Source organism: Corythoichthys intestinalis, chromosome 1 (genome assembly GCF_030265065.1).
Source record: "Corythoichthys intestinalis isolate RoL2023-P3 chromosome 1, ASM3026506v1, whole genome shotgun sequence".
NCBI lineage: Eukaryota > Metazoa > Chordata > Actinopteri > Syngnathiformes > Syngnathidae > Corythoichthys > Corythoichthys intestinalis.
The window spans coordinates 74,637,748-74,661,959 of record NC_080395.1 but is presented as its reverse complement, the minus strand read 5'-3'; the positions used below and the strand labels follow the sequence as shown (position 1 = coordinate 74,661,959).

The 24,212-nt window shown below is 38.9% G+C and overlaps 1 protein-coding gene across 1 annotated transcript in view; it reads right to left on the bottom strand.

Annotated features, from left to right (window-relative positions):
• The window catches only part of cemip (cell migration inducing hyaluronidase 1), a 293,578-nt gene that overhangs the window by 78,683 nt on the left and 190,683 nt on the right, over positions 1-24,212 (bottom strand). The window contains exons 12-13 of the mRNA XM_057839754.1: positions 10,980-11,149; positions 1,017-1,226 (exon numbers count right to left, since the gene is read on the bottom strand). Coding sequence (XP_057695737.1) covers positions 1,017-1,226; positions 10,980-11,149 — 380 coding nt within the window. The remainder of the gene's footprint in view (positions 1-1,016; positions 1,227-10,979; positions 11,150-24,212) is intronic.

Here is a 24,212-nt window from a genome sequence, read left to right as displayed (position 1 = left end):
TGAAGGATGTTTTCTTCATACGTTTCCCGAAACCAAAAACTCGGAGGAAAAAATGTGAAGAATGGATCAACTTGGGCGGACGTCCAAAAGACCAGTTTAACGCCAGCAAGGTGAATCCATTTCATATGCAGTAAACATTTTGTTGGGGGCAATGGTCCTTCAGTGGACGAAGAGGTAAGCCATTTTGATATTTTTACTTGTTTTTTAGCTTGGCGTTTTGCCGTGCTGCTTCTGTCTGACAATGAACGACCTGAAAAAAATTAAAATGGTATCTGACTGCCACTGTTACCTTTTCTGTTGTAAAAAACAAGGGGGAAGTGTGAATAAATTATAGAATTAAGATTTGTTATTAATGAAAAAATTTAAAGTGTTCGTTGGCTGTCACTGAGTAGCATTTGCAATTGCTACACAATAATAGCAATGGAAACTGCCCCCAAGAACGGTCAGAGATGTAAAACAAGAGGATATAATTAATAAGAAAGACAGGGCATATGGCGGTAAAGGATAGATTTTTTAAACAGGAAAATGTCATTGCCAGTGGCGTATAGCAATGCATACAAGAAAAAGGTGTCGATAAAAAAGCTAACTCTGGATCAGGTCGGCTCTTTTTTAACCCTGGACACTCAAGCCATCTCTTTAACTGAACATTTGTATGTTCTTCCACATATTTACCAGTGAATATGGCTCCAGGGACATCATTTTCGGACAGAATTGGTAGGTTTAGCTCAGTAAACATCTCGTTCGTACACTATTTCCATGCATTTACTATTAGGGACAAACGGGAGGTTGACCTGCCTCGCCACAATTGCTAACGTCATGAATATTAACGAGCAAAAGTGATGTGTTGCTTGCGGTACGCCATTCCAAAGTGTTCGGTTAATGCACGTGTGAAACTCATGGGGGTTCGGTACCTTCAGCAAGGTTAAGAACCACTGCCCTAGATGCTGGTCTAATAAATTTGTGATGTGCAGGACTATTTACTGTACAGTATATTGTTATACAAGAGCTGAACTCACCAGAAGTCCATTGGTGCTGTGGATGGTAACGCAGCGAGAGAATGAGTGGTGGATTGAGAGATCGCTGACATAGGTGGGGGGATTGTAGCCTCCCATCTCATCCACTTCCCCATTCATATGAAAGTGGACTGGATAATGTCCCATTGTTTGTTGGCCCATGTTCTGGAGCTCCACACCAGATATATGTGCGGCTTTGAAACCTCGCTCCACCTAATGGCAGCAGAGATGATCAGTGACTCTTACAAGAAAAGAGGGGATGATTACTACAAAGCAAGGTTTCAGAATAGAATACAATTTACATTATTTGTCATTATACATACTACAAGGAGATTAAAAGTAATAACCGTAAGGCACACCTAAAACTAAAACTTTATCTCCAAAATGGACGGTGTGCCTATTATTGAGTGTCTGTCTGACTGAGAAATTTTAGAAAAGGCAGTCGCAAGTGAAAGCCGCATTAGAACCTTAAAGGGAGAAGGTTGCGTGTGATAGTAGCTGTAACATTCAAGTGTGTGCGTTAGGCTGAACAACATGGGTTTGGCAATTGGCTTGCCTGGCACCTCCAGACTATTTTCCATGTATTTTTCAACCACTGTGAGAAGAGTCTGGGACCCATCTCCTTATTGGCCTCTCGAGCCCGAACGAAATCATCCGTTCAATCAGATTCGTTTATTTGCATGACGTCTTCTTAATGAGCAACGTCACTCTTGTGCGTTGGAAGTCGTCTCCAAAACAACACAGATGGCGAATGGGAGAGCCGAGAATATTTTCCAATCCGCGGTAAATTCAGTTTTAAATGACCAAAAACATACCGAGTCGCTAAAACCAACAGCCTGTCTCGCGCTAGCCATGTTGAATAAACTTCTCCGTTCTCCACTCTCCTCATATGTTTAATCTCTCGCGCTAGTTTGTCACTTTATCAACGGCACGTCCGCCCGTCGCTGATTGGTCCACTCCGCTGTCTGTTTGCTGTGGCTTGCTCCGTCCTGGGAATTTGATCCGCTGAACGGTCCCCAGACTCTATAGCTGGAACAGCGGGGAGTCTGGTGTACCAGGCAAGCAATTGGCCCCCTTAAGTATGGCAACTACTGCCAATGGGATGCTGAGGGTGCTGCAGCAACCCCTGGTGTTGGGGAGGGAAAAAAGTGTTGTGGTAGATTTTTAAAAAGAAAGAAAGAAAGAAAGAAAGAAAGAAAGAAAGAAAGAAAGAAAGAAAGAAAGAAAGAAAGAAAGAAAGAAAGAAAGAAAGAAAGAAAGAAAGAAAGAAAGAAAGAAAGAAAGAAAGAAAGAAAGAAAGAAAGAAAGAAAACATATCGAAAGAATAGAGTAGCCACCCGACACCTTGCTTGCTACCGGGTCACGTTTAATAGGGCGCTATTGGAATGGTTAACTGTTGACAGAGGAGGCGTTAACATGTCGCAAAAACGAATTCATGATTTTTTTCTTTACAAAAACAGCAACATTTTCTAAAATTCAATTCGAGGTCGAAAATAAAGAAGATTATGATGCTATTTTTATCTACCTTTGCTGTCTTCAAAGAGGTAAGACATGTCATAGACATCATCAGTATTGACGTGTCACTTCGTCATTCTTCGCGCGACGCTTTATTCGAGGGGGCCGAGCTTCATTTCGTAATAGCCGAAGACTGCACGCGCTCATGTCGGATCCAAGCTTGGATTTATTTTCGATTGGATTTAACTACGAAAGTTGTACTGCAAACAAACAGGAAGGATTGACTCAGGAGTGATTTGTTCGAGGATTCAAGGTAAATATTATATTTTTTGTACCATGCATGCGTGATTTAAGCATTTATTCGCAGGAATTTTGTTCTTTGTTTACACATGGAGGCGGCTAATTTTCGTAAATGACTAGCCTCATAGTTTACTTTTAACCAAGAATCGAGACTGTTTTACGTCCTTATCTATGAAGAATTCGGGCATTCAAGAATTTATTCACAAGAATTTTCGCCAGAAAAGCTCCTTTCACGCCAGGCGGCCACTAGCCTCATTTGCTAACAGTATATAGTGTATAATGATAATAAAGGGATATTCTATTCTATAATAAGCTGTGATTGTATATAGAATTCATTAATTATCTATTTACATATAATTTATGATTTATTCTGCATGTTTTCCTCAGGTATTAAGTTTCTGATGTTAAATTGAGTGATTTATTAGCTGTTGAAAACTTGCAGTAAATTAAAAAAAAAAAGTTGCTATGTTGGTCAAAACCATGTGAAAAACTTATACGATATGTTAAATATTGCTATTGATCCTGAAACTATAGGTGATTTTCTCTGCATTTGGTGATTTTTGTGCGTCTGGTGAAAAATCTGAGACTTGTATAGCCATTTTAAGTTGTGTTATACTGATATAGAAAAATTTTTATCAGGATTTTATAAGGTAACGACTTTGAAATTGTTGATGCCGCTGCTCATGGAGACTCATATATGGCTAAGATATGTGCCTGTTATGTTATTAGGTCAGTAGCAGCTTTGGTTTTGGAAATATTTGAATTAGAAATTTTTGAAAATAGGCCCCCTAGGAATCGGCCCCGTTTCCCGTGTCATGTCAATAGGCTATGAAGTCTATGGACATGTTTGCATTGTAGCCATATTATTATTTTTTTGTTGCTATTAAGCTGCCGCCGTGCAGAGCGCTTTTGGATATTCATGTGCAATATATTTTAATTTGTGAAAAGGGGGTTTTAACGGAGGTTCATTGGACCTTTTAGTTTTCAAATGTGTTTGTGTGTCTTTGTGCCGTGTAGCCGCACATATTTGCGTTATAATACAAAGGCACTTTTATTTCCAATATTTTAGTGTTGTGAAAAGGGGGTTTTAACGGAGGTTCATTGGACCTTTTAGTTTTCAAATGTGTTTGTGTGTCTTTTTGTCGTGTAGCCGCACAAATTTGCGTTATAATACAGAGGCACTTTTATTTCCAATACAAAACCTTCAACACACACTGTCTTTGTAGTAGCCTAGTAGTAGTACATAAACTATCCAGGGTTCGTGCGTACTGCCGTTGTGCATGCATTGTATGGAGAAAGCGCGCGAGCATGACAAATTTGGACCGAAACGACTGTTTTCCGATAGGAAGCTCTAAAAAAGTTCGTCAGCACCCACTGCTGTGAATGACATCCAGCGCTCCTGTCTACTGCGAAGAAACATGCTTATGAAGCTCAGTTCAAACTCAAGGCTACCACCAACGTGAAACAAAAAGAAACTGCACCAGGTTTTCATATTTTAATGAGGATAGTATGCAAACAATGACAGAAGGGGAAAATATGTAAGTAAACCAACACATTTAATATTTTGTGGCCCCCCTTTGGCAGCAATAACTTCAACCAGACGCTTCCTGTAGCTTCAGATCAGTCTGGCACATCAATCAGGACGAATCTTTGCCCATTCTTCTCAACAAAACTGTTGTAGTTCAGTCAGATTCCTGGGATGTCTGGCATGAATCGCTGTCTTTAGGTCATGCCACAGCATATCAATGGGGTTCAAGTGTGGACTTTGACGTGGCCACTCCAGAACGTGTATTTTGTTCTTCTGAAACCATTCTGAAGTTGATTTACATCTGTGTTAAAGTGCCTGTGACACGAAAAAGCATGTTTATTTCATAATACACGCGGTATTTTATGCCCCTGAATGATATGGACCGCTTGGATGTGTGTGGAAGCGATCGCTATATTTATTTAGTTTTTTGAATCCCGCGCCATTAAAATGAGTGACTTCCGGCTTCGGTCTTGCATTGAGGAGGAGGGCGCTGTGACGTGTACGGTAGAAGACGTTCTCTTCACTATACATTGTACTGTTGTGTATGAAGACGAAGGATTCAGCTGATTTTGCGGATTAATACTTTTATTTTTTGCATCACGCCAGCCAAACGGCTGCAGAAAAAAACATTCTGTGTGCGGGAGAGGCGTATGCGCCTTTTTGGAGTTTCAAAAGGTTCCCATTCACCATGGATATTTACTGTGGGACCATTGGACTTACAAGGAAGTGAGTAAACATCTTGTTTTGTATTATGTCAAATACGAATACAGTGATTACAAAGTAAACACTATAAAATTCATTTAAATAAAGGACTACTTACGTTTGATCATTGATAGGCATGTAAAAAGCTATCCTCATGGTCATTAGCAGTTAGCTGTTAGCACGTTAGCTGCACAACAACTCCAGCCACCCTCCTCCAGGGAACGAACTGTAAATTGCTTTCCGCCGGGCGGTTTACCGATCCGCAAAGAAACTCGACAACCGGGTGGTCATGTCAAATAATCCAGGCTAGTTATGTGTGATTTTCCACTTCGAAGACTTTGAAACATCCCTCGGTTCGGGTTAGCATGTCGGCTAGCTGTCACTCCTTCTGGTCTGTTTACATTCTCCGAAGCCGGGGAAGGGAAATTACATATGTCCGATTTAGGTGTCATAAAATATCGTTTGGGAGGTGTGACAGTAAAGGTGAAGTCGACTGTTTTGACCATTATGGAGTAATTTTGCCATGTCGTCTTGAATAAATGGATTTTTATTATTTTATATTCCATTTAGCACAAGATTGTTATTTGTCATGACCATGCCATTTATTTAGCAATTGGGGAAAGTACTTGGGTAAAAAGAATATCCTGTAAAAATATTGAAGAGACAGAAACAATGACATTTTGCCGCTCTCTTCGTCGCGTTTTCCTCATTGTGAATAGTTCCCCCTCGACGGGCTGACTGGTCCTTCTCAAGCCATTTATATAGCTATTGGGGAAAAATACTTGGATAAAAAGAATATCCTGTAAAAATATTGGGAGTAGAGAGACTGAAACAATGACATTTTGCAGCTCTCTTCGTCTCGTTTTCCTCGTTCTGAACAATTCCCCCTCAATGGGCTGAATAGTAAAACCGATGAGCCCAGTCTACCGCTGACGTCATCCACCTGTTGGGGACGCTAAAGCCCTATAATGGTAGGCGTGGCTAACCGGCAGATTAAAAGACTAATTTCTCGTCATCTGCGCTTTGCTAAATTGTTGTATTTAGTCGAATCGTCTCAAAATATGATTCTAATTCACATGATAATGCCATTTAAGACTTTTTTTCTGGTGTCATATGCTCTTTAAGCTTCAATTGTCTGACAGACAGCCTCAGGTTTTCCTGCAAAACATTCTGATAAACTTTTGATTTCATTCTTCCATTAATGATTACAAGTTGTCCAGGCCCTGAGGTAGCAAAACAGCCCCAAATCATGATGCTCCTTCCACCATGCGTCACGGTGGGGATGAAGCGTTGATGTTTGTGAGCTGTTCCATTTTTCCTCTACACATGACGTTGTGTGTTACTCCCAAACAATTCAACTTTGGTTTCATCAGTCCACAAAATATTTGCCAAAACTCCTGTGGAGTGTCCAAGAGCCTTTTTGCGAATATTAAATGAGCAATAATGTTTTTTTTAGAGAGCAGTGGCTACCTCCGTGGAGTTCTCCCATGAACACCATTCTTGGCCATAGTTTTACATATAGTTGATGTGTGCACAGAAATATTGGGCTGTGCTAGTGATTTCCTCTAAGTCTTTAGCAGACACTTGAGGGTTCTTTTTTACCTCTCTGAGTATTCTGGACTGAACTCTTGGCGTCATCTTTGGTGGAAGGGCACTCCTTGGGAGAGAAGCAACAATGCCAAACTCTCTCCATTTGTAGACAACTTCTCTGACTGTCGATTGATGAACATCCAGACTTTTAGAGATGGTTTTGCATCCTTTCTCAGCTTTATACAAATCAACAATCCTTGACAGCAGGTCTTCCGGCAGCTGTTTTGACCAAGCCATGATCACACACACGCATCACTTCAGACAATGCTTCTTATCAGGACAATTCTTACGAGGTGTGTGTTTTATAGTGGGCAGGGCAGCTTTAAACCACTCATCAGTGTTTGGGCACACACCTGTTTGGTAAAAAGTGGTTTCAATTGCTCTTTAAGTCTCCTTAGACAGAGGGTTCACTTACTTATTTTTGCCTCTTCTGTCATTGTTTGCATGCTATCCTCATTAAAATATGAAAACGTGTAAATGTTTGGGTGGTTCTAGTTAAAGCAGACACTGTTTTTACATCTGTTTGATTTTGACAAAGATCAGATCACATTTTATGCAGAAATGTGAGAAATTCCAAAAGGTTCAGATACTTTTTCATACCACTGTATGATTGTTTTTAGGAGGAAGACCCTGCCTAAAGAAAAGTTGAGCTGCTGTGTTTGATGGGGACATAGCCCAGCTGTCCAATTCGGATACAGAAGATGAGGACTTTGATGGATTTGTGGACTGATTAAGATTCATGGAAGTACTAAATTAGTGTTAGTGTTAAATTATTTAACGTTAAATTCTTTAACAAAGTACAATTGAACTCAGTTTTACTTCCGTTGCCTTAAAATAAATAAATAAATAATAAACATGTCTATGCTAGCGCGTATGCTAGCGCGCGTGCTAGCGTATGATTTTCATGAATCCAATCCTTGTGCTCCTTGTGTATGTGCTAAATACAAAAATATCACCCAAAACAAGCCTGCGCCTTTTAATATGATGCGCCCTATAGTTGGGAAAATACAGTAGCTCCAGTCCAGTGCGTTGCACAATGAATTCATGCCATACATACGTAAATAAATAACATACAATAAAATTATAAAATAAAATAAAGCCATTAGACAGTATACAATGATGAATGAGGTAGAGTTTTAAAAGACAAATATAAAGACAGATTGATAGCTAAGAACCGTCACGATGTGTAAATATTCTAGGGGGATACTAACAGAATGAAAACGGAATGCAGCCAGAAGAGCTTTGTTAGACAAGTGGGAAAAAATGACCCGAACCACTGTGCCAATAAACTGCATCAAATGTAATCAATGAAAAAAAAAACAACACACGCATTTCACCTCACTTAACACAGCTTTTTAAAAAATGGAAGAACTCTGCAGATATTTGTAGAGATGGGACCTTTAAAACGTTAAAAGCATAAATGTCAAGTGTGGACTTTATTTTCCAGTGCTTCGCTCTAATTTCCATAGGCTTTTCTGGTTTTGTGTGTTGCCAAAAGTGCAGTCTACACATTCATCGTGTTTAACAGTGGACAGGACAGGGTGGAATGTGACGCTATTGAATAAAAGGTATGATTGTTCAACCTTGGGACAGTGACTTGAAGGCACTTTTCTACTGTGTTCCTAAAGCGGAAATTTAGAATTTTAGACATTAGTCTTGATGAAGGTGGAGTTCATGTCAGCAAATTTCATGCAGTTGGTTCGTTACCTTGCTGGCCAAAAGTATTGGCACCCCTGCGATTCTGTCAGATAATGCTCAATTTCTTCCAGAAAATGATGGCAATTACAAATGCTTTGGTAGTAATATCTACATTTATTTTGCTTGCAATGAAAAATCACCAAATAGGGAATGGAAAAAAAAAAAAAATCATTATCATTTTACACAAAACTCCAAAAATGGGCAAGACAAAAGTATTGGCACGCTCAGCCTAATACTTGGTAGCACAAACATTAAACAAAATAACTGGGAACAACCGCTTCCGGTATCCATCAATGAGTTTCTTACAATGCTCTGCTGGAATTTTAGACCATTCTCCTTTGGCCAACTGCTCCAGGTCTCTGAGATTTGAAAGGTGCCTTCTTCAAACTGCCATTTTCAGATCTCTCCACAGAGGTCTATGGGATTCAGGTCTGGACTCATTGCTGGCCACTTTAGAAGTCTCAAGTGCTTTCTCTCAAACCATTTTCTAGTGCTTTTTGAAGTGTGTTTTGGGTCATTGTCCTGCTGGAAGACCCGTGACCTCTGATGGAGACCCAGCTTTCTCACACTGGGCCCTACATTATGCTGCAAAATTTGTTGGTCGTCTTCAGACTTCATAATGCCATGCACACGGTCAAGCAGTCCAGTGCCAGAGGCAGCAAAGCAACCCCAAAACATCAGGGAACCTCCGCCATGTTTAACCGTGGGGACCGTGTTCTTTTCTTCGAAGGCCTCGTTTTTTTTTTTCCTTGTAAACTCTATGTTGATGCCTTTTCCCAAAAGCTCTACTTTTGTCTCAACTGACCAGAGAACATTCTTCTTAATTGTTTTTGGCTTTCTCAGGTACGTTTTGGCAAACTCCAGTCTGGTTCTTTTATGTCCCTAGGTCAGAGGTTGGGTCTTCCAGGGTATCGTAGCATAGAGTCCCTTTTCATTCAGACGCCACCGGATAGTACGGGTTGACACTGTTGTAACCTCGGACTGCAGGACAGCTTCAACTTGTTTGGATGTTAGTCGAGGTTCTTTGTCCACCATCCACACAATCTTTTGTTAAAATCTCTCATCAATTTTTTTTTTCCCATCCACACCTATCAAGGTTAGGAACAGTGCCATGGGCTATACACTTTTTGATGACACTGCACACGGTAGACACAGGAACATTCAGGTCTTTGAAGATGGACTTGAGCCTTGATATTGCCCATGCTTCCTCACAATTTTGCTTCTCAAGTCCTCAGACAGTTCTTTGGTCTTCTTTATTTTCTCCATGCTCAATGTGGTACACACAAGGACACAGGACAGAGGTTGAGTCAACTTTAATCCATTTTATTTGGCTGCAAGCGTGATTTAGTTATTGCCACCACCTGTTATGTGCCAAAGGCAAGGAACAGGTGCTGTTAATTACACAAATTAAAGAAGCATCACATGATTTTTCAAAGAATGCCAATACTTTTCTCCGGCCCATTTTTGGAATTTTGTGTAAAATAATTATTTAATTTAGTTTTCCATACCACTTTGTGTTTTTTCATTGCAAGTAAAATAAATAGAGATATTACTAACAAAGCATTTGTAATTGCAATCATTTTCTGGGAGAAATTGAGCATTAACTGACAGAAAAGCAGGGGTGCCCATACTTTTTACCAGCAGTGCATGCATTAGTTTCAGGGCTCCGGAGTGACTAAGCTAGCACAAGTCAGTGGTCCTGTCTTAGCATGCCAATAAAATATATATATATATTAACAGATCTAACATAGCCGTTCATTCATAATAAATTCAAAATGCAGATCATTGTTCAAAATACCCATGGGGCCAAAACAATGTCACACCAAACTGCCGTAATTCATTTCGTTCTGCCGGACTATTTTTTGTACGATCTGTACAAAATATGAATATTTTGTATTCTGTGAATACACTGCAAATTTCTAGCGTCTTAATCAGATTGATTTTCTTTAATCTAGTCAAATAATTTTCTCCATCTTGTTTTGAGTGTTAAAGACTAGTTAACAAATTATTGCGTCAGATTCCACTTACTTTAAGTAAATATGACTATTTGTTCTTATTAAACCCATACATCAAAAAGATGGTCATTTATCACCTAAATCAAGAAAAAAAATGCTTTCAAATAATGTGTTGATTCCATACTTTTGACCAATACCTGTTCTTGAATTAAGAACACTTCTGACTAACAAGCTTTTTTAATTTTTAAAATGAAATGTACAAATGTATTGCTTAAAATAAGTGTTACGCTTATTTTCAGCTAGCTATTTTTCTTGTTTAAGAAATCTAAGTGAGTAAAATGTACTTGAAGCACTGGCAGATAATTTCACTTATGAGTAGATTTACAATGAAAAATTAATAATAAATAAATAAAATAAAAAAATTAAACTAGTTTTAAGGAGGTGTGTTTTTGCAGTGTACTGCTGGCTGGATGGGTCTCACTTGTACTCAAACCTGTAAACATATGTTTTTGTGTAAATCCATAGGCATTATGGATTAACCTAGCTATGATGTTGCAACAGTGTTCACTGGTGATTCTAATTTTGATGACTCGAGAAAACTTGTTTGTCAAACCCGACGCAATTCGACTGGTTATGGCCAAGTCAGTCGGTTTGAGACAGATGTGTCTATAAATTTTAAATAAGTCTTTATACACAACAATTATCTCTTCAGTATAACTGTTGGTGAGGATAATGTACCTTCAAATGTCCTCCAAAGGTATCAAAGTCAAAGAATTTGCAGGCTTCATTTCCATAACAGCTGGGCTCCATCTCACCGCGTACTAGGATGTTACGACTCAGTAGGCCAACCTCAGCTCTCATATCCACCCCATCAACCTCTTCACCCATGTGTATATACTCGGCTTTACCTGTGAACACATATAGGCAGAGCTGTAAATATACCAAGTGCTCATGTCATTTAATCGCAGAATTTAGCATAGGAGATCAAAAATTAGTTAATCTTTTTTGCCACACACAGCTGGAATAAAAGTCACATATCCTTGCTTGCCTTTTAATTTAACCCAAGGCCTTATTTACTAAAGCACAAAATCTTGCACCTACTGTAAAGGTTTGTTAATGTGGAAATATATACAAAAGGTGCACTTCCTAGGGTAGTTCCTATGTAATTTGTACTTTGCCCTGATTTTAGATACTGATAACTGTGAACTAAAAACATCTTTTGCAACACAATGTGATGATTTAAAGGTGCTATGAATTGGTGACCATGTCAAAAAATGGATTTGACTGCTATTATTTTAAAGTCACTTTGGTTGTATTTCATAACAACTTTAAATTAGAACACACTGGACATAATATAAATCAAAACTAATTAATATTGCCCCTTAAAAGGTTATATATTTTCAGTGGCGCAACTACATGTTGAGCAGCGATTTCGCTTCATATGGGCGCAAGCCGACAGGGGGCACCATCACAAGGAATCTCCAATCAAAATTACTCCCACTCCCGTTTTTTTTTTTTTTTTTTTAACTTAGACATTTAAATTGTTCATTAGGAAAGTCAATGGATTGTTGCCAACAAATTGTATTATCTATTTTTGCCTGCAGCTATGAGCAGTCACATTTGAGTGTTTATGTGTAATGTGAGGCTGCGCGCCAGTGATTAGAGAGAGAGAGAGAGAGAGTTCACCGCTCCAGTCAGGTGTAGTTGCCGAATCAATAGTATTTACGTGAGAGATTTTCTTGAGTCATGTGTGTTGTTAAAGCCAATATGCTTCCGTCAGAGGTTGGTAAATTAAGGCAATTGTGTTGTTTGTATTTTTTGTTGATGAGACGTTATTACTTAGCACGGAGCGCTAACCTAGTTAGCGATTACGCTAATCAGTGTCTTAAGTGTCTGTTTATATTGTGTTTTAGAGAAGTCCTTGTATATTAGCACTTGAGTTATTGTTAGTAAAGTTGTCTCATTTCTTTTTATAAAGAAACCACACGCATGAACCTACAACAGCTCAAAGTCGCTCAAAGTCCCATTCAAACTGTAAATTGTCAAACGAGAGTGTGCTTGAAATTGGATTACATTGATGGACAACTGTTTGTAACAGGTGCACGCGTGTCCGTTGTGAGCGGTGCACAAACCTCCCTCCCGATGCCCTCAAGAAGGTGCGCCAGCAGCTAAAGCTGCTAGCCTGGGCTTTTGGCTTAGTGGTCAGCGCACTCGCCTGCCATGTTGGATGCGTCATGCGCGCGGGTGCGAGTCCTGAGAGTCATTTGTATCAGTGCTTTGCCCACAAGTAAAAAAATCAGCCGCATTTTTTTTTTCAATTTGAATGGATTTTGTTTGAGAAATTCTTTGTTTTATACTCAGAACCTTTATTAAAAACTTTAACAAGTTGTATGTAGTTAAAATAGTAGTGATGTAGACTACAGTTAATGTCAAGTTCAAATACGAATCCTTAGGTCGAAATTTTTTAAATTACCCAAAATAAGGAGAGAAGGGACTCAGTTTAGTTGAAAAGCTTGCAAGGAGAAAGAGGGGAAACTATTCAGCTTCCGCAATCGTTCTAACTAGACCCTCTTTCACCTCGCTTTTTATTTGGGATGGCCATAGCCTAGCTTTTTTAACTTTGAACAGCAGTGATTAATAGTTAAACTTATTCAAGTTTATATTTGTTTTAAAATAAACATTCGTTTTACAGTACGTGTAAATTTAGTTTAAAAAAAAAAACAGACATACATTTACTGCCATGCAAATTAAAGCTTTAATTCGGAGTTTAAAGTTTTTAACTTTGAAGAGCAGTTAATGATTAATCATAGTCAAGTTTATATTTGGTTTAAAACACACATTGGTTTTACAGTAAGTGTAAATTTAGTGTTAAAAATACACAGAAATTTAGTGCTATGCAAGTTAAAGCTTTAACTCAGAGTTTAAAGTTTTTAACTTTGAACAGCAGTGGTTAATGATCAACATTATTTAAGTTTATATTTGGTCTGAAATGAACATGTTTTACAGTAAGTGTAAATTTAGTGTTAAAAAAAGACTTTAGTGCCATGCGAGTTAAAGCTTTAACTCCGAGTTTAGAAATTTTAACTTTAATCATTAACCCCTGCTGTATGATCTTAATTAAGTTTATATTTGGTTTAAAACAAACATTCGTTTTACAGTAAGTGTAAATCTAGTGTTAAAAAAACGAACAAATTTAGTGCCATGCTTGTTAACAAACACTCTCCTACTGCCAAATTTTGGTAGCAACCTGTTTTTGTAATTCATATTATCTTTGACAGTATTTTAGGTTCGACATCTTCCAAGTTTTCACATAGTTTGCTTCCCACAATACCCCACTGGACTACCCCACATCCACAGATGGTCAGGTGTCAGAAAATACAAGTAGTGAGTACTGACCACATTAGCTTTTGGTATTTCTGACATCTTTAAAAAGCCATTAGAATCAGAAAACAAAGCAGGCCTGAAATATAAACTACCTGCATAACAGTCTACGTACACATAAATAAATGAGGATAAACAGGAAACAAAATACGTACATTACACATGACTTTGTTCATACAAACAGAAATGTCCTATGCCATATTTAATGTTTAAATCAGCATGAATAGGCCCATTAAGAGACGCACATGCCTACAGGATACAGGCTGCAACTTTCGCTTGGACCTGAGTCAGTACAAACACCTTTCTCTGACTCCAACACAGTACTGCAGGTTGTTCAAATCTGGCCTGCGTTGAACTCAAAACACACAAGCTTGGAAACTCACTCCACATCCGAAGCTATGCCTTGGTAAAATGTGCAAAATATACCATTGCTGCAATGCGTTAAAAAACTATGTATATAAATATCTTTTGGAAATATTATGTTTAAGATGATGCTCCAAATCCAGCACCACTATGGCACTTAGTTTTCTCATGCTAAATGTCTACTAGACTATGGTCATCTAACCACTGGACTGAAACATCGTTCCAAGCATGCAATGGATCATTATACACTGCAAAAAATAAAATAAAGGGAACACTAACGTATCACATTGTAGATGAACGAAAATATTTTTATCAAATACTTTGTTCGTTCCATAGTTGAATGTGCTGACAACAAAATCACACAAAAATTATCAATGAAAATCAAATATATCAACTAGTGCTATCAAATTTACCGCGTTAATTTTTTAAATTAGTTACGTTAAATTATTGACGCATTTAACGCATGCGCGGAATTACCTGCTCACGCATTGCCTTTTTTGCACATTGAGAGCTAAGAGGCAGAGAATTACAAGTGAACATAGGTGTTCATTGGACCATGCCGTTTATTGACATAAGCTTTGGCAACTCTTTCAAAACAAACATAACTATTGTGGCGAGCGACGTGGGGAAGAATGACAGGAGATGATCTTATTCTTAACGCGCTTCATTGAACACAACGCAGAACATATACCATTTGCAGCCACCACTGACAGTCATGGTTGCCCAACTTCCCAACATGCATTTGGGTGGAACAGTTAAGTCGCTACAGTATCATTTAGTGAAAGCACAACAAAAATAATATTCTCAAAAAATGTATATATACTAATATACTCTCAAAAAAATAATGCTAAAAAAAAAAAAAAAAAAGTGCTCAATGCAAAGAGAACTGGCATTCCCAATCAAAATAGCTATGCAAAATACACATAAAACTTACTCAGACTTTAGTCAAACTCTATTCAAACATTTCGTTTAGCTCAGCAAATACACTAGATAGCAATATTTAGTCACAATATACAAACTATCAGAGGTCTCGTACGTTGTGAAGTCAACACTCAAATGAACGTAAGGTACAATAAACCCGGAAGCTACGGCATCAGCCGAGGGGCAAAAAGCACCCATTGGCTAGATCTCTAATTTAAAACTCGCCATTGACACCTCGTGGTGTATTTCAAGCACTAACTTACGTAGTTAAAGACACTGTGAAATAACGGCAGGGAGCCCATGTGACATCCCGCTCGGCGACGTCAACAATGGCAAGCTATTAGTTTATTTTTTTTAATTGAAAATGTTACAAATTTTAACAACATTAAGAGGGGTTTTAATACAAAATTACTATAACTTGTACTCACATTTTTCTTTTAAGAATTACAAGTCTTTCCATTCGTGGATCCCTTTAACAGAAAAAATGTTAATAATGTTAATGCCATTTTGTGGATTTATTGTTATAATAAACAAATACAGTACTTATGAACCGTATGTTGATTGTATATATCTGTCTCGTGTCTTATCTTTCTATTCCAAAAATAGATTGAAAAATTTAATGTTTGACAGCCCTAATATCAACCCATGGAGGTTTGGATTTGGAGTTATACTCAAAATGAAAGTGGAAAAACACACTACAGGCTGATTCAACTTTCATGTAAACAAGTCAAAATGAGGCACAGTAGTGTGTGTGGCTTCCAAGTGCCTGGATGACCTCCCTACAACACCTGGGCATGCTGCTGATGGGATGACGGCGGGTGTCCTAGAGAATCTCCTCCCAGATCTGGACCAGGGCATCATTGAGCTCCTGGACAGTCTGAGGAGCTCTGCCAGATGGACCTAAACACAATGTCTCAGAGGTGTTCTATTGGATTTAGGTCAGGCGAACGTAGGTGCCAGACAATGTTATCAATTCCTTCTTCCTTCAGGAACTGTTACATACTACAGCCACATGAAGTTGGGCATTGTCGTGGACCAGGAAGAACCCAGGTCCCACTGCACAAGCGTAGCTTATGACAATGAGTCCAATGATTTCATCCAAATACCTAATAGCGATCAGGGTGCCGTCATCTAACCTGTAGAGGCCTGTGTGTCCTTCCAGGGATATGCCTCCCCTGACCATCACTGACCCACCACCACACCGGTCATGTTGAATGATGTTGCAGGCAGCATATCGTTCTCCATGGCCTCTCCGGACCCTTTCACGTCTGTCGCATGTGCTCAGGTTGAACCTGCTTTCATTGGTGAAGAGCATAGAGCCAGTAGCATAGTTGCAAATTCTGGTGGTCTATGGGATATGTCTCTTAAGCTCTACGGTGATTGGCAGTGAGCACAGGGCTCTCTACAGGATGTCAGGCCCTCAGACCATCTTCATGGAGCCCATTTCTGATTGTTTAGTCAGAAACATTCACATCAGTGGCCTGCAGGGGGTCATTTTGTAGGGCTCTGGCAGTGTTCATCCTATTCCTCCTTGAACAAAGGAGTGGGTACCGATCCTGCTGAGGGTTTAAGGATCTTCTACCTGTCTCCTGGAATCTCCTACAGGACGACAGGTTGGTCTTAAGACTTTCCAGGAACTCAGTGATGTGCTGGTACAGATCTGGGTGGAAATCCCTCAGGAGAACATCAGCCACCTCATCAGGAGCATACCCAGGCATTGCAGAGAGGTCATACAAGCATGCAGAGGCCAAACACACTACTAAGCTTCATTTTGACTTGTTTAAAGGACATTACATCAAAGTTGGATCAGCCTGTAGTGTGTTTTTCCACTTTCATTTTGAGTATAAATCCAAATCTGGACCTCCGTGGGTTGATAAATTTTTCATTTTCATGGATTTTTTTTTTTTGTCTGGCTTTGTTGTCAGTACATTCAATAATGGAAAGAACAAATATTTAATAAAAATATTTCATTAATTCAGATCTACAACGTGTTATGTAGTGTTCCCTTTATTTTTTTAGAGCAGTATATGTTTGGCCTTTAAATAAATAAATAAATAAAACTTAAAAAAAAAAAAAAAAAAAAAACATGGATTCACATTTTAACCATTTGTTGACAATTTTTTTCCAACCAAAACCAACAAACACCAAGAATCCTCCAAATGAGACTGTCATGCAGGTCTCTCATTGATTGTGCAGCTTCTACTGCACATGCAGTACATCAAACAAAATCATTGCAATCCAACTTTTTCAGCAATATTATGTGAATCTAAAACTAGCAAGTCCTGCAAGTTAAAACCAGTGATCATTCATTGCCAGCCCTCTTTGTTAAAGTTGTTGTTAGATTTGCACAATGGTGGATGAAGTACTCACTTTTGTTTTACAAAAGTACATATACAGGGGCAAAAAATAGTTTCAAAATTCACTGTTTAGTATTTTCTCCCAATGCAAAACATATATGATATATATGTTTGTTACATATATGTATGTTTTGCAAAAACATATATGATATATATGAAACACATACAGAGATCTGAGCATATATTCAAAGAACCAGAAAAGTCATTCACTGCTCAATTTAATTTAAAACTGTACAGAATGCAAAAAACCCCAAACAAACAATAAAACTGACTGTACTGTAAACAGTAGCTTAACATGCTCAGAAAAATCTAGAATTTAACTCAATGTCTGATTGCCAGCAACTATCAGGTGAAAACCCTACCGACATGATGAGAGTGTGCAGCAGCCATCTGAAGGCGCGCTCGTCTCACTGTTGGTTTTCAATGCTCAATATCTTGCTCGCCTGTCTAATCTTACTTGTACTTGTGTTGCTGCCTCTAGTGCTCAATTACAGTATAGACCCCACTCACATGACATCACAACCACGTCTCCGCGCCTTATTGTCCGTCAGCTCGTCGTGTTTACGCATTACCGCTATGTAAATTCCTCCTATTATGGCATGTTTTTCTGCTCGTTAACATTAATAATCAAAATGGTGAAGGCGTGTGTGGCGGTCGGTTGCAGTAACAGAGAAGCTAGACGGAGAGACTTGAAGACCTGGAGAGGAGAGCGAGATGGACTGCTGCAATTCGACGAGAAAAATGGGCACCAAACGATCACCACAGATTATGTAGTTGTCATTTTATATCTGGTAAGATGCATTTAATATATATTTAAAGGGTTTGGGGCTGACAACCACAATTAAGATCATTGCGAGGCTAATCGCCGACAACATACAGTTTCAAATTCAAGATGTTTACTTCTTCCGCCATCATATTTTTTGAATAATATTTAGCTGGTACCAAGTGAAAGAAGCTGGCCTCGTCTCCGGATCATCACTTAAACAGGGGTGTCCAAACTTTTTGCAATGGGGGCCAGTTATGGTGTTATACTTATATAGCGCTTTTCCACCTTTCAATGGTAAAAATGTGGGGGGCTACCTTGGCTGATTTACGTAGAACAATATATTTAAACAAATTTTAGCAAGCCCTTCTGTGTGTCACATTTGCTTTATTATTATTTTTTTAATTCACAATTTCACTCGGGCTCTTGCGAAATACTGCTGCTGTGAAATTAAACTAGCTTCAAGTTGCTATAATTTCTCGCCGCGTATCTTCCCTGTAATGTTGTACATGTCAGCGTGTCTTGTTTGGTAATATCGCGTGACATCGAACTCTTTGAAAACAGCGACTGTCTCTTTGCAAATGAGGCAGATGCAGTTGTTGCGTATTTTATTGAAGAAATAGTCCAATATCCACCTATCCTTGAAGCGTCGGCCATCACAGTCAACTTTTTTTTTATCGATTGTCGCCATTTTAGAAAATTGGAAGTAAAGGGTCACACGGGGTAATGTTGCTTAGAGTGCTGCTCTTAAAGTTTTTCAAAGTTTCTTGAGAATAGGCTGAGTTTCTGTGGACAAGATAGTTGTAGATATCAGGGTAGCAGATGTCAGGTGGAGAAAAGGTGGTCGAAAAATATCGATTTAGGCATCAAATATGGATCTGGCGAATGGATAGACTGAAGCTTTTCCACATAACGCCTTTTATGCAACGCATCCAATGAGTTTACAGCGTCTGAAAGCACCGGGGCTTCCATGAATTGCACTATAAATTGCACGACAAATTGAAACCATTGTGAATACGGATAAACAATGACGGACAATATGTCATCCGGACACAGCGACGCGTCATTGTGTGACGTTGGTGAGTGGTGTCTACACACTGCTGGCCTAAAGTATTGGCACCCCTGCAATTTTGTCAGATAATGCTCAATTTTTCTCAAAAAATGATTGCAATTACAAATGCTTTGGTAGTAATGTCTTCATTTATTTTGCTTGCAATGAAAAAATACAAAAGAGGATGGGAAAATATTAAATCATTATCATTATCACAAAACTCCAAAAATGGGCCGGACAAAAGTATTGGCACCCTTTGAAAAATCATGTGATGCTTCTCTAATTTGTGTAATTAACAGCATCTGTTACTTACCTGTGGCACATAACAGGTGGTGGCAATAACTAAATGACACTTGCAGCCAGTTAAAACTGATTAAAGTGAAGTCAACCTCTGTCCCATGTCCTTGTGCGTACCACATTGAGCAAGGAGAAAAGAAAGAAAGAAGACCAAAGAACTGTCTGAGGGCTTGAGAAGCAAAATTGTGAATAAGCACGGGCAATCTCAAGGCTACAAGTCCATCTCCAAAGACCTGAATTTTCCTGTGTCTACCGTGCGCAGTGTCATCAATAAGTGTAAAGAACACGGCAGAACGTGGATAACCTCCATAGATGTGGACAAACATGAAAAATTTATGAAAGATTTCAACAAAAGATTGTGTGGATGGTTGATAAAGAACCTTGACTAACAGCGTCAACCCGTACTATCCTCGCCGTCTGAATGAAAAGGGACTCTATGGTAGGATAACCAAGAAGACCCCACTTCAGACCCAGTGACATAAAAAAGCCAGGCTGGACTTTGCCAAAACTTACCTGAGAAAGCCAAAAACGTTTTGAAAAATGTTCTTTGGTCAGATGAGACAAAAGTAGAGCTTTTTGGGAAAAGGGATCACATAGAGTTTACAGGAAAAAAATAAACGACCCCTTCAGAGAAAAGAACACGGTCCCAACAGTCAAAGATGGCGGCGGTTCCCTGATGTTTTGGGGTTGCTTTGCTGCCTCTGGCACTGGACTGCTTGACCGTGTGCATGGCATTATGAAGTGTGAAGACGACCAACAAATTTTGCAGCATAATGTAGGGCCCAGTGTGAGAAAGCTGGGTCTCCCTCAGAGGTCATGGGTCTTCCAGCAGGACAATGACCCAAAACACTTCAAAAAGCACTAGAAAATGGCTTGAGGGAAAGCAATGGAGACTTCTCAAGTGGCCAGCAATGAGTCCAGACCTAAATCCTGTGGAGAGATCTGAATATGACAGTTTGGAGAAGGCACCCTTCAAATCTCAGAGACCTGTCGCAGTTGGCCTAAAAGAATGGTCTAAAATTCCAGTAGAGCATTGTAAGAAACTCCATGATTGGTACCGGAAGCGGTTGTTCCCAGTTATTTTGTCTAATGATTGTGCTGCCAAGTATTAGGCTCAGGGTCCAAATACTTTTGTCCGGCCCATTTTTGGAGTTTTGTGTAAAATGATGATGATATTTTTCTTTCCATTCTCTTTTATGTTTTTTCATTGCAAGCAAAATAAATGACTACCATATTACTACCAAAGCATTTGTAATTGCAATCATTTTCTGGAAGAAATTGAGCATGATCTGACAGAATTGCGGGGGGGGGGGGCAATACTTTTGGCCGGCAGTGTCGTTGCATGGGGCTTATCGATTGCGCCAGAGGCATGAAAACGAAATGATCAATTCACAATGAGAAAAAACAAACAAACAAAAGGAGCCTGTAACAGAGGCGACAATATGAAAAGTAGTGGAGTAAAAAGTACAGATACGTGCTGTAAAATGTAGTGAAGTCAAGTAAAAAGTACCACTTCGTATTTGTACTCAAGTAAATTGCAGATACAGAACAATATACTTAAGAACAGTAACTGAATACTTTTACCTCGTTACATTCCACCACTGGATTTGCACTTCAATTACTGTGTATGTTAAATGGCCCAAATATTTCAATAGAAATTAAAGAAACATGTTTTTTTGGAAATACTTCTAACACAGTTCTCAATGGTTTAACCGAGATTTTCCCATTTAAAAGCCCATTTTAGTTATTGTTTTGATTATGTGTTATAAAACGGATGTCCCACCCTCCACCAAACAGCCAATACATCATAAGTCTTCGTCTAGGTTGCCAGAGTTCTGAAGGCTTCGTAAACTAGGGTTGCTGAAATAAAACAAGGATATTAATAGTAGTAAAACTACTAAATACTAAAAGTATGTTTTATTAACAGTATACTATGAGAGTGTGTACTTATTTTTACTCAACTATGATTACTTGTACTACAAGTGTGCGCCTGTACTACGAGTTAGTATACTTGCACGAAAAGTCAGTGTACTTAACGTGCGCTTGCACGACGTGTCGGTGTACTCATGTGCGCTTGCACTACAAGTCCTTGTAATACAAGTATAGACCCTACTCACCTACGTCACAAAATGACGTGTCGCTGTATCCGGCCACCATATTGTCCGTCATTTTCTAGCCCTATTCTCAATGGTTTCAATTAGTCGTGCAATTTATAGAGCAATTCATGGAAGCCCCGGTGTTATCTGACGCTGTAAACTCATTGGATGCGTTGCATAAAAGGCGTTATGTGGAAAAGCTTCAGTTTATCCATTCGCCAGATCCATATTTGACGCCTAAATCGATGTTTTTCGACCCGCTGCCTTCGCCCGTCTCTGCCTGACATCTGCTACCCTGATATTTACAACTATCTTGTCCACACAAAATCAGCCTGTTCTCACGAAAGTTTGAAAAACTTTAAGAGCTTGGAGGCTTATAAATACTTTGTTGCTGGTTGGGTGAAACAGGTCCTCGTCCACGAAAATTCGGCAGGAATCTATCTTGTGCTCGGGAAGGTGAGTTACGAAATTTTCAATTCAAAATCTTTTGTTCTTGCTAACATCCACTGTCAAGTCTAATGTATTTCATGTCATTTGTCAATGGAGCTAGGGCTTTTAATGTTTATATGGTTTAGCGATAGCACTCTCACTACATACATATATAATATGTAATAAATATGAAGTGCGATAGCACTACTCCAGATTGTCCCTAGTTGAATTTATTTTTTGACTTTTGACCTCAATAGTGAAATTGTAAATTAATTGTATGACAACTGTCTTATTATCCCCTTATAATTATATATTTTCAGGTAGTTCATTCACACGTCTGAGTGTATGTTGTCGGCGATTAGCCTAGCAATGATCTTAATGGTGGTTGTCAGCCCAAAACCCTCTAAATATATATTAAATGCATCTTACCAGATATAAAATGACTACTACATAATCTGTGGTAATCGTTTGGAGCACAGTTTTCTCGTCGAATTGCAGCAGCCCATCTCGCTCTCCTCTCCGGGTCGCTCGGAATGCGGTATAACTTCAAGTCTCTCCGTCTATTTTCTCTGTTATTGCAAACGATCGCCACACACGCCTTCACCATTTTGATTATTAATGTTAACGAGCAGAAAAACACGCCATAATAGGAGGAATTTACGTAGCGGTAATGCATCAACAGTGACGAGTTGATGGACAATATGGCGCGGGGGCGTGGTTGTGACGTCATGTGAGTAGGGTCTATACCAACCAGCATATTCTCCAAGGGGATACTGTGCACTTCAATATTTTCATCCGGGTTGCAGTACCATTTTTGACCACCAACTTCACATATTGCTTCTTTAAACTATGACATTTGTCACCGTCAATGGTAGTCTGCGTTATTTTTATTTATTAATTCATTTTTAAATAAATTTGTCCCTGTTTCGTCTCATCCATGATCAACTGACATTTTAGTGAAGGATCCAGTCAGTTTAGTTTACTTTTAACAGGACAGCAGAAAATTGATAATTTATTTGTTCAAAAAACAAAACAAAACAAAAAAAAAAAACTAAAATTTTATAGTGAGGACAGCATATGAGGACAGCATTAGATTTTAATCCAATTACTATGATTGCATGTTTGACTAAATTGAATGTTTTATAGAGATTTGAACAGTGGGTACATGTGGAACAGTAAGCTTCATTAGGTGGATTGTCATAGTGTATTCTGTGTCCTGAATGTTTTTGCACCAACAAAGGCTAATTCTGTGGAGCTCTTAACTCACGTTGACCTCCATCAGGTTAAAAATGTCTTCACTTCACACGGAATGTCAAGACAGTAGTTAATTATTTGCCGTAAGAGCTACTGTATAACACAACTACTAGTATTTCAGGATTATGTGTGTAAAAGAGATAGAGATAGAAAACCACACTCACATTTAGCTGTCTTCCTTCAAAAATGAAAAGAACATGCAATTATCACATGGAAAAGCTTAACCAACACAAGAACTATTTCAACCCCGTAGTTGCACAGTGGCCTCGTGCAGGGGTCAGCCAACTTTTTGTACTAAAAAAAAAAAAGCCATATGGGAAAACCTCCAAATGAAAAGAAAGCACTTGGAACCACAACCTATTTTGACATCTCATATACAGTATGTGCTGTGTATACAGTGAGGAAAATAAGCATTTGAACACCCTTCGATTTTGCAAGTTCTTCTACTGAGAAATGATGGGCAGGTTTGTAATTTTCATGGTAGGTGCTTGTCCACTGTGAGAGACAATCTAAAGAAAATAATCCAGAAATTACAGTGTATTTTTTAACACATTATTTGAATTAAACTGCTGCAAATAAATTTTGAACACCTATTAGCTAAGATTGTGAGCCTCAAAGACCTGTTAGCTGCCTTTAAAAAGTCCAACGAATAAGTGGAGAGGAGGTAGACTTTTTGAGACTAACTTTTTGTCCTGTTTGAGGCAGTTAGCTGCATATAAACACCTGTCAACCTCATGCAATCAGCAAGACTCCAATTGCTAACATGGTCAAGACCAAAGAGCTGTCCAGAGATACCAGAGACAGAATTGTGGACTTCTACAAGGCTGAAAAGGGTTACGGGGCAATTGCCCAGCAGCTTGGTGATATAAGATCCACCGTTGGAGCAATTATTAGTAAAATTGAAGAGAGCTAAACGTGACTGCTAATCCCCCTCGGACTGGGGCTCCATGCAAGATCTACTTCGTAGGGTCTCAGTGATCCTAAGAATGGTGAGGAATCAGCCACGAACTGCAAAGAAGGAGCTGGTCAATGACCTGAAAGGAGCTCGGACCACCATTT